Raw genomic sequence first — 17819 nt, forward strand, 5'->3', positions numbered from 1 at the left:
AAATACTCGTATTATTAATGGCTTCAGCTAAAACTAGGTATAGAAAAACGTCGATAAGTAGTTGTTACTATCATATTTCTTGCTCAAATTTTATCTAGTCTGTTTGATTTATTGACCGAGCGACCGAGGTCTCTGAAATTAAATACGCCGAAGTGTAAACACATTCTAGTTATACATATTGTAACACGTAGGTTCTCCATTTTAAAACAGGATAATTTTTTATTCGAACATACTCGCGGCCGAAAGCTAGTATGGAATATTTTAGATGGAGTCTGTCGGAATTTGCGATTTCCCTCGAGGAAAGATTTTGCTCAATTTACCACTGGGGTACAGTAAGAGATACATTGAAATTGTTTTTTTATCATAACAACATCGTTATGTCCGACCCATCTACAGTTTTCATACTTGTAATACATTTGAAACTGATTTAAAAAATTCTTGTAAAAGTACAAGGAAATAAACCTAATTATCTTCTAATAATACCCTGAACTACAGGACTACATTTGATCGTTGCAGAGTAGATGTGTATCTAGCTTAGTTTGAAATCGTTTGTTCTCATGTAAAAATCCTTTATGATATTCTAGCTGCGCCCTGTGTCTTTGCTCCAGTGGGAATTTTGGGATAAAAAAATGTGTAATTCCAGGTTATATTCTACACGTGTACCAAATTTTATAGCAAACCGTTCAGTAGTAGTAGTCAAGAGTAACAAACATACACACATACATCCTCACAAACTTTCGCATTTATAATATTAGCAGGATGAAATTGCTTACATAAATAAGTAAAAGGAAGAAGGGGCCCATGAAGACCAAGAAATGTTACACCAGGCAAATAAAAGAATGGAAACAATGGAAGGAACTTCATCGAGCCTCGATCTTAAATTACATGATGATGATGACATAAATAGACGATTGAGTACATAACTACCGATGCTAAGCATTTAAACGCTTTCTTTTTCATTTTAAATCTGCTTATTTCGCAATGGCAATTCCTTGGTAATTGATAACTTCTATGTAGAAATCAATAAGCTATTAAATTACCCTCCTACGATGAACTATCAAGAAATTCTGATTAATTTATTGAAAATCCTTTGTGGATAATAGGATTTCATCATAGTGTGATTAGTTTCCTGGTGCAATTTACATTTGTCATAAAAAGTATGTTCAATTCAATTGGGAGACCACCAAGTGTAGGTCGCTTCAGCGATTTATGCCGTCAGTAAATAGTATTTCTTCTTAATCGACTTACTTATAAAAATACAACTTGTGAAGCCTAGTGCTAGTTTAATATCTTCAACGTCAGTAACTAATTTGTTCCAACAAGTTTGTGGACACAATTTCATCGGAATGAACTTTTGTTATTCTTAAACGTTTTGAGTTCTTATCGAATCCTGCCCCGGAACGAAATTGTGTTTGCTCTCTAAACGAGTTAACAAGTTTGGCGGCCAGGGTTATGACGAGGCGGTACAGTGGTCGAAATGATAAGGAAGCTCCCGAACTGCCTTGGATATCCTCGGCATACAAACGGCATTCATTAGAACATACTAAACAATCTCAAATGATCTTCATGCCTCCCCGACTAACTGTTTATTCTCTCCGTTCATTACAATTAGGCAAATGTAATTAACATCTACAGCGGGATGGACTGTTGACCGAATTACATTTGGCCCAAATCAGACCCGAGTTTTGTCACGCGGAATTTATTTAACTGTGCTTATTAGTCCAGTGTTATTAACTTTTATTCACATTTCTTTCATATACCTTTTGGGTTTTCTTGGACTGTACTTTTCTACAATTTCGTTTGGTTTGTTTGTTCATTCTTTCTTTGGAATCTTCAAGTATTCCAATCATGTTCCAGGAATAAATTTGACCTACGTGTCGTTTTCGTTTACAGTCGCCTAGTCAGTTATTTTATGATAGACTTTCCCCTTGTTGATATATCCGCAGGCTTTTTATATTTTACTAGAAGTGCCCCGGGGCTTTGCTCCCGTGAGAATTTTGGGATAATAAGTACCCTATGTGTTATTCCAGGTTATATACTACCTGTGTACCAAATTTCATAACAATCTATCCAGTAGAATTTTGCGTGAAAGAGTATAACATACACACATACATTCTCACCAATTTTAGCATTTATAATATTAGTAGAAAACTGTAAATTGTGATTTGTTGTGTAAAATACTGTGTAAAACGAACATAAAGCAGCAAACGTCTCTTAGAATAACTGATTGGGCTTGGGGAGATTTTTTAAGTACAGAGGAAAAGAAAAGACAACAACAAAAACAATATTTTTTCTAATCTCCTTAAGTAGGGACGTTTTGCTGAATACTACAACTAACTGCCAGTACCGTTTTCAGGATTATATCCTTGGGGATTATGTTCCTGTTTCAGTATTCACAAATTGTGCGTACGACATTCAGAAAAGTCTTTCGTTGAAACATAAGCACGTCTACAAGGTTACGTCTACAATCAACCCCTAAAATAAATGCTGTCTACGGATTGAATATTAATCATAAACCTGAAGGAATCCATTTTTGTCTGCCGTGAATAATGTTAAGTTTGACCTGAATACATTTATTTTGTTATTCACGATGTTTATGTAGATACTTTCATTCACCTTTATGTACGTAAATGGCTATTTTCATAATGCGCCTTCTTTGGGCGCGTATAATTTTTCCTGAATGAAAAGGGGTTTCCAACTACTTTACCTGGTGGTTGAAGGACGTTACTTATTGCTACGTAAATATACCTATGTAATCTGTAATTGACCTATACCTATGTAAGATGCTTGAAACGTGCAATTTTATTATTTTTAGAGCGGCCGTGCGCATCAATGCTCCCGTGGAAATAGTTCTAAAACATTGTCTAACTCAACATATATAGCTACGACACGTAATAAATAATAATTATTTGGCTTGTATTTACTACAGTTGCTTATCAATTCCAAAGACTCAACAAGTTTTCACCTTAATAACTAGCAATACAATGTTTACAGAGAGTAATTTATTACTTAACTTTTAGCTATAAATGTCAAATATCGTAAGGCATTCTTTAATTTGTGTTTTTGTTGTATGCACAAAGATAGAGGTTTTGTTATATTCATAAAAATAATCTTTAAAAAATAAAAGTAATAGACATTAGGTGTCTAATGTATTTTGATTTGTGTTTTATGTACTCCGTAAAAGTCAACAAAATTGTTGGTTTCTGTAGAAAATATGCGAACCGTACATAGTTTATTCGACAGAACGGCCTTCTCGTACCCAAAATGTATGCGTTTACTGTGTGCAATATTCAACACTATGTGCAATTTATACGCTGGATGCGTGTTTATGTATGTACACCCAAAACAGTTTATGGAAATTGCAGGTGGAGGCCAGGAAAATCCGAAACACTGTAGGTGATTGAGTCACGGTTTGTTGAAAAGCGAAATAAAAGTCGATTGCAATTTTTTCATTGTGACTGGCGTTTACGCTAATTGACCTCACATTGCGTCGGTGCGTATGACTGCAGTATGACGTCGACAGAGTCCTCGTGTCGATGTAGTTCAAAAACTATAAAACCTTGAGTTTTAATCGAATATGTTCATGATTTGGTGGTAGCAAAATTACCACCTACTGATGATTTTTCATATCATCGTTCAAAGGAGAGTTTGCTCTTGAAAGTAGCTGTCTATATTTTATGACAGTGTCCGGTAATTGAGCATTCCGTAATTGAGTATCTCAATTGCAAAAAGCTACTATGGTAACGAATAATGAGTTTTATAACCCCTATTTTTAACCTTATAACCTGAGAATCCTTAGATTTATTAAAAATTAGGGTGAGATTTATCTGGCTCACGTTTGGCATGGTGACTTTTTATTTCATGACTTTTATTTTTATATCTCAGTAAAAAAGAATTCAGTCACGTTTTAAGACTCCATTTAGAATATCTGTTTTAGTAATTATAAGTATGTATAGGAAACTAGTATCTTCTATCATCTACCAACGACACCTAATTGTAAAAAAAATGTGAAAAAAAATCTAATTGCACAAAAAGTAAAATGCGCAAAAAAATTTTGTTCGACAAGTTTATCAAAGCGTACGATGTAATCAAGTTAGGTCATGGAAAATTCTATAGCCGTATAGCCCCAGGAAATGCAATATCCGTTTTAAACGACAATGCTGAAAATTACATTTCCACAGGCCATAGTTTTTCTATTAACAGAATAATTGGCGCCTAACGAAATAAATTATGATTTTCGGAGAAGAGAAAGAAAAATAAATTACGCCAATGTTTTCCTGAAATATCGAAAATTGAAATCTCACGCAACATTTTGAGAAAGATACATTTTGTTAAAAATCTTTCATCTTTTTAGTCTTTTTAGTATACTATGTACATGTACATAGTATAAAGTAAATCGTGTGAATAATTTGTTCTTAACAGAATTCAGTGAAGCGTATTTGCCTTTAACTAGCCTTCAGCAGTTTTATCCCATTGGATTTGTTAATTCAACTACTCAGAGCCTTAATTGATATAAATAGAACGCTTTCCTAATTAAGCTGTTTGTTATTTGCATTATTCCTTATTAGTTAAAATTGTTAATCGTTTGTCGAAGAAATCTTGAACGTACGTCATACTATCGTCTTCTATGATATAGTAAAAACGGCAAATTTGGATAGACTGATATATTGTTCATTGTACTTTAGATAGTAACTATTATAATAGCAGTACCTACCTATTAGATATAAATTAATCCTTACAGAATAAACAAAAGCAAAATATAAATCATCATCATACGTTCGAAGTACAATTATTTATTATTGCACAGCAGCGGATTTAAACTCATTTCACTGATTTTAATATATAATGTAAATCTACATTTAAATATTTAATTAAAGTATTGAAACATCTGCAAATGGCACCGTTTCCCCGCAGATTCCCTGTATTAATTGCCGTTCGCAATGCAATCTTTAAAGGAAAAAGGTGCTTGAAATTAAACGCTGTTATTTAACATTTATTTATTCAGACCAGAATCCTTAAGAGCCTATGTCTATTTGTAAAGGTATGTGATTTTTAGTACATCCACACTTTGTGCCTGCTTCGATATCACAAACATATTTTTAAGCGATTGAATCTTCTATGTAGTTAATACGAGTATAACTTCTTATAGTAGTTAAGCTCTTTGTTCATAAAGTATTGATCGTCAAGCTGAAATGGTTAAATTGGATTACGGACTGACAATTAGCCCGCCCACGTAATCATGCTGCACAATGTGGGAGCTTTAATATGCACGAGGAATTCATAACAGAAATGACATATCGGAATTTGCCACAAATAGATTTTCTGCATCAGATGATGTGTAGCCATGTCGCCATGTTTCCGCCTGGTCTTTGCAGAAGGGGCAAACCTAAAAAATTAGGCTTGACGTCGTAAGAAAGCTCCCAGGGTCCACTTTCCTACTACGAAATCCGCATGAAATTCACCGAAACTGAGGAAGAAACGTGGAAACCACTTGGATTTGAGAGAGATTATGTATAACAGCTATAGTAAATTATTTTAATCTTTTTCAGAAACAAAGCACGAATTAGAAGATCTCATGGCGGATGTCAAGAAGACTGCCAACAAAGTTAGAGGGAAATTAAAACGTGAGTAAATGATTTGGAATTGTCAGCTTTTTCTTCTTCGCATGCCGTAAACTTTGACATTATCATTAACTCCATGATCCATAGCTGCGACATCGTCTTGTAGAATAAAATATTATATATTTGTAAGACATTAAGTTTATTTTTTTTCTTATGCAATAAGTTATTTCAAACAAACAAAAAAAAAATGAATTAAGAAACAATAATTAAACAGAAAAACACAAGTATGTGTGCGTGTTATTGACGTCTTAGTATTAAGCTGTACGTGAAAGTACAGCACTGATTTCATCTACATCATCACTGGCCAGTTCTTACCAACAACATTATTTGCATCGTTGACCTATCAGTTGCAGAGTGCTAGGCTTTTCAAGTAATCTTCAATTATTGTGGATGAGGTAAATACCCTACTTATACTAATTAACAAACATTTGGATTTTTCAAAGTCGTTTACAGCAAATCTTAACACAATTCTGAAGAATTACTGTCGTCGTCGGCGTCTTTGCGTTTGTGCCATACCATGTGACATACCAAACTGAGGCTGGAGTCACACTTCATAGCTCAATGCGCTGGAATGAATTACTTATAGTTATTTGAATTATTGTTTCTAATTTAATTCTTGTAATTTTCTCCAATTGATAGAATCCAGCCATGCTAATTTAATTCAATATAAATGTGTTTGTTTCTCCTTCTTTCTTCGTCAAAATGGAGCAATGAATTAATGTGATTATGTAAAGATAGTTGGAAGGGTGAAGAGTGACATAGGTTATATATTTTGCCGCGAGCAAGTAAATAATACATTTTTATCGATAATATCAACAGATATAGAGCAGAACATCGAACAGGAGGAACACTCGAACAAATCGTCGGCGGATCTCAGGATAAGAAAGACGCAGCACTCGACGCTGTCTCGCAAGTTCGTCGAGGTGATGACGGAGTACAACCGGACGCAGACCGACTACCGGGATAGGTGCAAGTATAGGTACGACCACTCTTCTGTAATGTCTCTTCATTGTCATTTTCAGTGGATTCAGGATAAAGTGCACTCTTTTGCTCAAGTGATGAAAGAGTAATAAGTACAACGGACGCAGATTATCCTACTACTACTACTATCCTACTCATACAACTACTTACCATTATCTAAACAGTTTCCGTAAAATTTCGAACAAAACTTTTGTTCAGTTTTTCGTCATCTTTGATCTCAACCTCGCTGCAGACTGCAGAATGTAATTTTCATAGTCGCTACTTATTTGAACCATGTGTATAGCATTACTGCATAGTACATAGCATTCACTGAGTGTTTAATGTAGACTCCATCGAAAAAATTGTCATAAATTAATACTAGTTTCTGTGTCGAACATATACTGAACTTTCATAACTTTCCAATAAAATTTGTGCAAAATCTATGAAAACTCCAAATTACAGATTGGGTATTGGAGATATGTGGATATTGACTCATTTATGTATCATTTTATTGCCTGCAGCTGACTGGATTTTAAAATGGTTTTCATTAGAAAAATAAATAAATCAATAGACTTAACCATCTTCACATAAGTTTATATTTTTTTTTAACAAGCGATAAGGGTTGTGTATGTTTGTCACAGGATACAGCGGCAACTGGAAATCACGGGCAGGGCTACCACCGATGACGAGCTGGAAGAGATGTTGGAGCAAGGGAACTCCGCCGTTTTCACTCAAGGGGTCAGTCATATCTTCTTTCTTACCGAGTGTGTTATTGCTATTTTTACTAATGTTACTGGCATCTGACATGAATTTTATGACTACCTACCGCCATCTAATGACAAGTAGTCGCATAAACACTAGTGAACTAAATAGTCTACCAGTGTCCCTCACAATGTTTTCCATCACAGGAACCAAGTGGCCTATGAGTCACATTGGCATATCACGATCTTGTTATAGCATTTATTGGAGATCCTTTAGTATATATTGGAGATCCTTTAGTTTATAAGAAAACACTTGAAAATATAAAACATTTACAATTTTCTTGTTCCCTCTCGATACATACTATAATACTTGTAAGGTAACAAAGCAGCAATTGCAATAAAAGTAGATAAAATCGTTTTGCCGTTATGTCCTTAACTTACATCAAAACTACTTGTAAGTAATAACTATCGAGTTATTTTTAACTGTTCTTGAACGTTAGTTTATGGCTGTAGTCCTCGTAATTTTTATGGCTGTAGGAAAATAAACAGCAGCCTCCTAGTAATATTTACAATGCTAAATGGGCAGGCAGAGCCAAATGTAAATTAGTTGTATTACTGTTTTGTAACAACTTAAGCCAATACAAAAGTTGCAGTGGCAGACGACAAGGTTTAATGCAACTGATAATGCGTTGAGTTGCTAAAGCTGTTATCGACTGCTAATGACAATGCAGTTATTAAAGGCTTGTTATGCTTTCGCATTATAACAATACTATAATACTACTATTATATTACAAGTTATCATAGAGTATACCTACATACCCATAATTTTGCACTTTGATTTCATTACATACATATCGAAATCTGCGTCTTCAAAAGTACATATTAGTGGAAACAAAATAGATAACGAGCTAAAGATTTATTAAATGCTGTATGCCAGCGATAGCCTATGTTTAACCCCGGGTCATTATCTCATTAAAACGATTACAAATTTCATCAAAATCGGCCCAGCAGCCGTGAAAGCGCGACAGATAGACAGGCGACAGACTTTAATAATATTAGTAGGGATTTAAAACTAGAGTATGATTGTCAACCAGTCTTCTGGAAAGTCTTATTGATTAGAATATATTTTACACTCTTGTTTTATTAAAAAGCAAATGTTTGAATGGCGTGACACAAAACGTTAGTACTTACAATACTGTAATATGTTTGTTGGCTATAATTTTCACTTCCCACATGCCGTATCCAAAGAATGTCTGTCGTCTACGAGGAAAATCTGACTCAAATTAAAATGTTCCAAGGTTTTTTTAACAGTCAACAAGTTGTCTGAAGATAGATGACGCATTGGTTAAGTCAGCCGCTACCACTTGCGCTATGACGTAATTTTCGCATCTGTTGGACTTAATTTACGATTAAAATCTACAAAGAAAATAAGATCACGCAACAACGGTTTAATTATTTCACAGACACATTACGTCAATCTGTTTTAGTCATAATCATTTTTTTCTAGCTTTTTATGTCCCACTGTTGGGTTACCGTCTTTACTCTAGCGGTTAGTAAGTACCAACCCGCACTGGACCAACCTTTCCAGGACCTTTTCAGGTTATAACATAAGTAAAATTTACAACAAATACAGATGTCAGGGACACCTTAGAGACCAACATATGAAATATAAAAACTTATGAAATCCCTTATTTGTGTATGTAAGGGAATTAAGAGAAAAGACAAAACAGTCATATTCGCAGATTTAGAATATAACTGACATTGCAATATTATACATAACATAAAATTCGACATTTTGTATTTACATAAATTATCATTATTCAATTGCCATATATTCCAGTACTGTGCAAAGTTCATTTTCTTGCCATGTCTCTCAGTCTGCGGCTGTTGTCTTTCGAAGGAACCCAATCTATCTTTTGCTTGACCCGCTGGTCAGAAGATTTTCCGATGCAAAAAAACCAAACCAAATAAAGCAAATGCCTATTAAGTTCTGTTATGATAAATGGCTGTTTAAGACATTATTTTTAAACACTGGTGTTTATTAAATTTTATATCGCGGGCTCGTGGCCGCCCCGGTAACAATAGCCTGTGTCACGCCATTCGTTGACTCCTATACAGTTATATAGGAGTTGTACTTACAAACTAAACCACTCTTAATTCGTGACAAGGCTAGTAAACTATGTTTTGTTAACTCATCTACGTTTGTAATGAGAAACCTTATTTATATTTCCCTTATAATACCAAAATATGCATTTGTTTTTATCTAAATCAGTATTTATTTACCGTGGATGTTTGTTCGTAAATAATGTAAACAGTATCCTATTTAGTTTTTTTAACTACATAGGTAGTATAAAAAGGGGGAATTAGGATACTTCTACTGATTCAGGCAAACAGCTGTCTGAATGGAACGTGGTCACCGCGTTCTGTACTCTGTGGACGCCTGCAACAACTATAGATCAGAGAAGGTACCCATGCAGAGACCATTGTAACATGGTCTACCTCTGTTGCTCAAACGTTATTGTTTATGTTCAGCCCTCTAGCCTTCCTTTTGGGGTGTTTAATGTAATTGTATTACATTAAACACTCCCTTGCAAAAGTCTTGTTGAGCGTTCATTGGGGTAAGGCTCACCCGAAAAAAAAAATAGAAATAAAAAATGTGTTCTATCACAAATTACAGATAATAATGGAGACGCAGCAAGCGAAGCAGACGCTGGCGGACATCGAGGCGCGCCACGCGGACATCATCAAGCTGGAGACCTCCATCCGCGAGCTGCACGACATGTTCATGGACATGGCCATGCTCGTCGAAAGCCAGGTCACTTACCTTCACATTCTTCTTCGTAGACTCCACCATTGTAATTTCAACAGTTGTTAGTTTGTAATAATAATTTGCCATTGCGAATTGTTTGTGCCCTTCACTAGATATCCGAAGGAGCACGAATCTAGGCAAGTTGGACACTCAGCAAATAGTTTTTTTTTTCAAAACACCCTAGAATTGGCAATTTTTTAACTAGTCAGATATTATTCTTGTCGAAAAATATTTATGTGGCACATGAAAACCACGATTCAAATTATCTTACAAAAAAGTATTGGTACAACATAAGTAGAAAATCAACAAATTTATTTTAATAAATTGATAGTCCGTTGAATTTGAAGTAAGTACTTAGTGTTAAGTTAGTTTTTAAAATAAAAAAGTTCGTATGGATACAGGGAGAGATGATCGACCGCATTGAGTATCATGTAGAGCACGCTGTGGACTATGTCCAAACTGCCACACAAGACACAAAGAAGGCCCTAAAATATCAGAGCAAAGCTCGACGGGTGAGTTTCATTCAATGCAGATCATTCCTTTCTAATTATTTGTTTGTTTTTTGTTTCGTCCTTTTCCCCACCCCTCGTGTCATCTCCCACTCCCACGATCCTACCCACATCATGTGACGGGAATGATTTTTTTTTCACTCTACCTTATTTCGTCTTTTTCTATTACATTTCGGTGATTGGTTCACATCCTGTTTTATTTATGTTGTTTTTGTTTTAATGTTTTTATGCATCACAATATTCGCTTTTACTGTTGTGTCCTAACTGTTCGTATCACTCGAATCCGATCTAACACTCGATGTAAATGGGCTTACTAACTCCCATACTAAATCGAATCTATGTATAACACGTCTTGGTGTGTGCGTAATTTGCCTTTTGCATATGGTGATAACTGTCATGTAATCTTGTTACTAACGCTTTTATAACTTTCGTCCGTAACAATGGTTTACTATTAAAATCGATGTACTTATTATTTGTCAAACCTAAACTTAATTAGGGTAACATTATTCGTATTGTCGTAACACTAGCCTTAATCTTTGTTTATAAACTTGACCTTGATTAACTTCGGGTGACTGTAACAAAAATAACGTGGGTTCTGTATAAAACGAATGAACCAATCGCCAAGCACCCGTCCCTCCCGCGCTCCTAGCTTCGGCGAACAGGGCGAACTGGTCGATCGCATCGAGCACCACGTCGCTCAGACCACCGACTACGTGGAGACCGGCCGCACCGACCTCAAGACTGCCTGGAACTATGCGATCAAAGCGAGGAAGGTAATATCGCCCAAGAGACACACCTCTCTAACCGGTGTTGCTATACCATCGGTAGACTATCGATATACTGTCGATTGGCTATCGATAAACAACACTATATCTAACCGAAGCTACAGAACTCTTGGGCTGTAACAACTTAACAACTGTTTAGCTGAAACTTTCGTAACTAAGTTATGTTTAACATGTTAAATCAAATAGCTAATGTCGATTACCTTATGCGCACTGTCACCACTAAATTGTTGACTAAAGTTGCAGTAGTACGTCTATAACATTTTAGACTTCGTTAATCCTATATTAATTATCTTTCACTATGTTGTGAAATGCGTGAATTGATACGTCCGCATTATCTATTTGAAATTTGGACAAACATTTTTGTGGTCAAGGGCTTACTCAGGGCACAAAGTAATTATTATACTATCTTAACTTGTGTATATTATCTTAGTATGTTCAAATAAACTGTCGACAAATCTATGTTCATATAGGTGATTAAATTATTTACCTATAATAAGTAAAACTTTTCATTTATTTTTCATTCTGCGGTGTCTTTTAATATTTAATTTTCAGCATTTTGTAGGCATGTTGCATGCACAAATATAGAGAGCTGTTTTTTTAAATGCTTGTTTATATTTTTAAATCATTATGGCTGGAAACTCATAGTCATAAGAAAATCAATTATTACATTTTGTATTGAAGTATATATGTTGTATACATATATACTTATGTCATCATTTTGTGAAATTCCATGTAGTCTCCGGCAAGTGCCTAAAGAAACAGCCTGTATATAAAAAAATTGAGCAATAAGATTGTTAATTTTCATATCATTATATGCGCTCTGACTGTGATTGCAAAACAGCTTTTAATGCATGTTGCACCCAAACATTTTTTTGCGCAAATATTGTTCCTACTTTGTTTACAGTTAAATTAGAAAAAAAAAAGTAATATAAATTAATATGGTCGGGATCGTATTTCAATTAGCGAAATGAATTGTTTCTCGTTTGAAATGCATGTCACCAATATTAGAATATAGTAATGTATGTTTAAAAAATAGTAAATATAGACTGGCAATATACATATAAAATCTTTTTGTTGACCTGTTAAAGAACTGAAAAGTTAAATATTTTTGTGTAAACTTGTGTTAATGTTTTATTTATATCTTACACGTGTGTATTGCCAGTCGAGACATCTATTCGCCAGTTTGCTTAAATATCGTCATTACGGAAAAACAAAATTACTTACTTAGCTTGTAAATCTCATTAGATGTACCAATAAACTACCATACTAAATATCTACCTTTACACTTATCATGACGTTAAGTAAGCGAACGAAATATACAAAAATTCACAGCAAAGATTTTATTTTGGTTTCTCCTTTGTCATTACAGAAAAAAATCTTCATCCTTATATGCCTGAGTATTACGGTGATTATATTAATAATACTGCTTGTGATACTGCTGCGCTAGTGAAGACATTGGAAGGACAGTACAAGTTCAGTTGTATGAAACAGTTCAACATTACATTAGTGTGTTAATTGCTGTAACGTCGACGCAGATCTAAGCGAAATTTTTATTTTTTGTTCGCGTCAAGTGAGTTGCAAGAGAAACACAGATGCGGGGAACGGCTTGGAGCCCTCGTATGATGTCTCATCACAAGGTGTTAGTAGCATCAAGCTTCTAACAGCAAATAATTAAAAAAAACTACATTTTCCACTGGAATCTGTGTGTCTCGCCTGTTATGTAGTTGTCTAATGCTTAGAATAATAACTAAGAGAAGAACATTAGTAAGACGCACAGAAAGCAATGCTTGCCAATGCACCAGACGATACATAGGAGCTAATTCTGTTCTAACTGAAAGTGCTAAAATGGCGAAAATAAAAAGAAATACTTATATGAAGCAACCATAGACGATTATATCTGTGATTACTTTGCATAATGATACATTTAGCTACAATGGATCGTTGCATGTGTAATTATTATGTTGCATGTACTAGTGACAGTAGTAGACGATAAAAAATGGCGACATATTTCTGTGCGTTATTTATTTATGTATAAATCATTTACGTTTTGAGACTCACTAGCACACACATTATGGTACAAAATTCGGTACGCCTTAGTGCTGAAGTATCTATGTTAAGTATATTACATTAAATGTATCTCGTATTCCGATAGGAAAAAAGACGTGCTTATTCTATAGGTACCATGATATATCAATTGTTAATGTTTCCTTTTAGTATTATTATTATGATAAACCTTATTTTATATCCATAAACTTGTCGGATCGTTATGTTAACGGACGTATAACATTAAATATTCTTGATTCTGTACTTAATAAAAACACATATTCTGTTTCAACTATATAATCTGTTTAAACTGCTAGATGCGTGGGCATCTGATAAAATATTAGACATTTATCATTATGTGCTTCAATGTGATGGTGGAATCATATGCATGTGTGTGTTAAAACTGTGTTATTACACAAGACGTCAATATTACATACTCTTACACGGCATCCTCGCGTTCATTCTGTCGTGTGCCTGATTCATATAGATTGGATTCATGTTCATCTGATTCATGTGGTGAAAAGGATAAGATTAGTGTTATTTATCATTTGTTCAATAAATTTACACCTGAGAAGGTCATTTATTAAATGGTTTAATTACAGAAGATTTGATTATCAACACATCAGTTCTTGTAAATAGAGTGAGATTTTCGTTACAGTTTGGATTTAGCTAACTTACTTTTTTTTGTTTCTTTATTAGAGTAACTTACTGATATTTCGTTGATATTCAATGCAAAGTCTACTAATTCCATTCATTTGTTAAAGAATATAGCTTTCATTTCCCCCCGAATTATTTTTACTTTTGTTATAATTATTTGTTTCACTTTGTTATTACAGAAAAAAATCTTCATAATAATTTGCCTGATTGTAACGGTGATTGTGTTGATAATAGCACTTGGTCTGTGGTTGGGCCTGTGATGACAGAAGACAAGCAGATGTGTGTAAATAGTGTATCAATAGTACCTACTAACAACATGTTGCCACATCGACACCTCATTATGTGAATATCAAAAAAGTTTTATTTTTGAAGGAATATTTAGGTCAGAAACACAGACGTTCCAAACGGCACGAGTCACGCACACAAGTTAATATATAATGTCAACGGCACAAAAAGATTTGAAAGATTAACACCACCAATGATTTTAGCCTTCGCATATGATGTATCTCGCTACGGCCATACATACATATTCATTTGAATACTAACAATACATAATTTGGCATATACGGTAATATAGGAGGTATGCGGGAGACGGTGCTAACATAAAGGTCTAAAGCGCATTATAATGTAATGACGCAGTTGAGTCTATATTGAAAAAAGTTTATTGATTAGATTGTGATAAACAAATAATTTCAAAATAAACAATGGATACTAATTTTGCTTTCATCACAGGTGATACCTACAAAAAGGTTTAATGATTGATGCAATAGCCTACAGATAGGCTGTCTGTCGTACATCAACTTGGAAAAATAAGTATGTTCCTATGTTACGCACACGTCAACGGCCTGATCCTGATGGAATTGTGGTACTAACTGGAATAAACCAATGGCACTATTAACAAATTGAACTATTGATTTTCACAGTTCCCCTAGTATTGATCGGCGAATAACTATGATAAGCATTTTTCAAAGTGTAATTATTCAAGCATGAAAGTAGATTTGCTTTTGATTAGCGCACTAGTTATCATGTAATATTCAGAGGGCGAAGTGTTTTTCGGCTATCATATTCACTACTCACTATCGAATCGACTCGTTAGTGAGAAAGCCCTCTTTACGCTTAGCTTACAATTTGCGGTTTGTGCAATATATCTGTTTATTCACTATTTATATTCCAAGTCTTTACCCAATCGCGAAGTGAGCTGGTGTATTTTGCATGAGATAACATTTGCATTGTTAAAGGTAATGGTAAAATAAATCGCAATAAACAAGCTAGCAATTATTGTAGATAATCAACGAGCAAGAAAAAAGAAACTAGTGATTAACACTCAATATATTAGAAATTTGTAGTTTACTTCTTTATTTTAGAAGCTTTATAAATATTATTACTTCACCCCACTGGCCTTTTTTCTTGAAATGTTTTAAATCTAAAAATGTTATGTAAAATTAAGTAAATTACAATATTTTCTAGAGAGCCTACCATAGCGATAGTAATCGAGACAATATGTGTACAGTGCAATAAATAGATTGTGCTTTAGGTTTATATGTCGTTTACTATATTGTAAATTTAATAATTTAAATGTAAACACTTCTTTGGGCTGATATGTATATAAAATCACGATTTTTTGAATCGCCCAATAAATGCTTCCTGATTATTGCGGTTAATAAAAATACGAAAAACAATATAAATAAATATATTTTGACAGAATTCATTGAATCAAATTCATAACTTTACGCCCACACTGACCAAATGCACACTGAACGCCAACTAACGGTATTCGGTTCTACTTGTCTCTTTTCTTTATATGATTTCACAGCATGCAGAAAAGAGGCAGGGACACATTAATTTGGTGGCTCGTCTTGTTGTGGACATAAAGAAAAAAAGCTTTTTGAGAAATTTGGATAACACAATGTGTAATTTAAATCAGCAAGGTATCTTATCGATAGATAAAATATCACAATGATTTTAATTTTAAATCTAAAAACATTCAATGTAATCCAATATTAATAATAACTTATTAATTCTAAACTAAGATGTGATCTGCTAGATGTTTAATTTATGCCACAAGTTGTATTTCATCATAAATTGACATATAAATGTTAATTTTTCTATAGTTGTTAATTTATATTATGCTAAGACCGAACCTATTATTAATCAGTTGCTCTATTATTATTATTAATCGGCAAATGTGTGATAAAATCCTTTAATAATGAATAGTCTATTCTGTCTGTTTGTTTATACTTATATTTTATTTGAAATATAATGATATGTTTAAATTATTATAATTATCTGTAAATATAACTATTGAAATCACATTTCTAGATAATAGTCGGTGTAATATGTTATTTATATTTCTTTTAAAAGAACCGAGTGTAATATGAATTAATACTTAAACCTAATTTTCGTCACGAATCTAGCGACAAATTGTTTACGTGCAAACAATTTTCATTGCGATGCGAAGACAATGTAAATTGCATGCATTGTAAAATTTGATTTGACCTTTGCACTTGAATTGTTGGTGAAATTAACGTCACCAAGTATTTTCAGTCCACGAATATCGTAATGAAAATTAGAATTTACTAATGTTACCAAAAAGAGCAACTGTATCGAACGGCAGTACAATTTCGTTTCGTTCTTCCTTACTAGTTACTGGGCTCAGTATTCATTTAATCTTAAGATTTAAAGTAAGTATGGCTACATCGGATATAATTTTTGCGACTAGTCCCGAACAAATCAAATACATTTTGTAGTTGACACGACTTGTATATAAAAATATTTCTTGCGTTAATGGGCTACCGCTCTTACACAGAACTAGCATATATTATTCCCAATAATTTACATTTATTCGATGCAGCCAAATGTATTCACTGAAGGTGTAGTTTTGCTATGATTTTCTTAATTTATTACAGTTAATAATAATTAGGTATATCCAGCAGAATTCGAGCTTGTGTGCAAAGTTAATGGACCGAAAAATCTGATATTATCTGTGAACATAAATATCTTAATGGCGATCTGTATTTAGTCACAAATAGAGTTTATTGAAATTTTACATCGTATAATATATTTTACTATTATTATGGGCTCAGTTGATGTCGCCTTAAGATTCTAGTAAAGCTATTGCCGTTAGCTCTTTGCCGAAGAAACTACTATTATTTGTGCACATATAAAGTATTTATAAACCCTGCATTTAAAACAAGCATTTCATTTCACATGTTTTTAAATAATTATGGTCCTCCGTAATTCTTAAGAAAATAAATATCGCTTCTACTGTGATTGCTCTTTTAATGTTTATAGCGATAACATTATATAATTAGGCCATTATTCAGTATATTTGTTAGATTGTTAATGAATTATGTTCCCTTAGCTTTGCACTTATTTATTTAATCAAAAGACTGTGACTTATATGTTAATGCCATTCATTTAATTTTTGATTGTATTAATATTTACAATGAAAGGTTCTTTCTATGTAAGGTATAGTTATTATTTAGCGTTTAGTTAACCCTTACAACGAAATAGGGATGTCACACAGATGATTTTATTAAAATTCTTACTCAAATTGTAAATTTGTTTATAGTTTTGAAGATTACATTTATTTATATTATTTCAATTTTGGTTTCTTTTTATTTCACCTTTATTTCTATTCTAAGGCAAATAACGCACCCACATGAAAATATTGGATATTTTTTAAATAATGTGTACTAAGTTATTGAAGGAATGCCGTCCGAGCAATTTCGGGC

General features: G+C 33.5%; 1 protein-coding gene across 7 annotated transcripts in view; it reads left to right on the forward strand.

Moving 5' to 3' along the window:
• The window catches only part of Syx1A (Syntaxin 1A), a 47483-nt gene that overhangs the window by 24161 nt on the left and 5503 nt on the right, over window positions 1-17819 (forward strand). For 3 of the 7 annotated variants that reach the window (XM_053769793.2, XM_053769799.2, XM_053769798.2), the window contains exons 4-8: window positions 5550-5624; window positions 6441-6600; window positions 7223-7319; window positions 9960-10097; window positions 10493-10603. In XM_053769793.2, coding sequence (XP_053625768.1) covers window positions 5550-5624; window positions 6441-6600; window positions 7223-7319; window positions 9960-10097; window positions 10493-10603 — 581 coding nt within the window. Of the gene's footprint in view, window positions 1-5549; window positions 5625-6440; window positions 6601-7222; window positions 7320-9959; window positions 10098-10492; window positions 11374-12754; window positions 17690-17819 lie in introns of those variants that run through there. The other 4 variants (XM_053769797.2, XM_053769795.2, XM_053769796.2 and 1 more) reach the window with 4 other exon arrangements.

The sequence above is a fragment of the Plodia interpunctella genome, chromosome 3, assembly GCF_027563975.2.
Source record: "Plodia interpunctella isolate USDA-ARS_2022_Savannah chromosome 3, ilPloInte3.2, whole genome shotgun sequence".
In the NCBI taxonomy this organism is placed as follows: Eukaryota; Metazoa; Arthropoda; class Insecta; order Lepidoptera; family Pyralidae; genus Plodia; species Plodia interpunctella.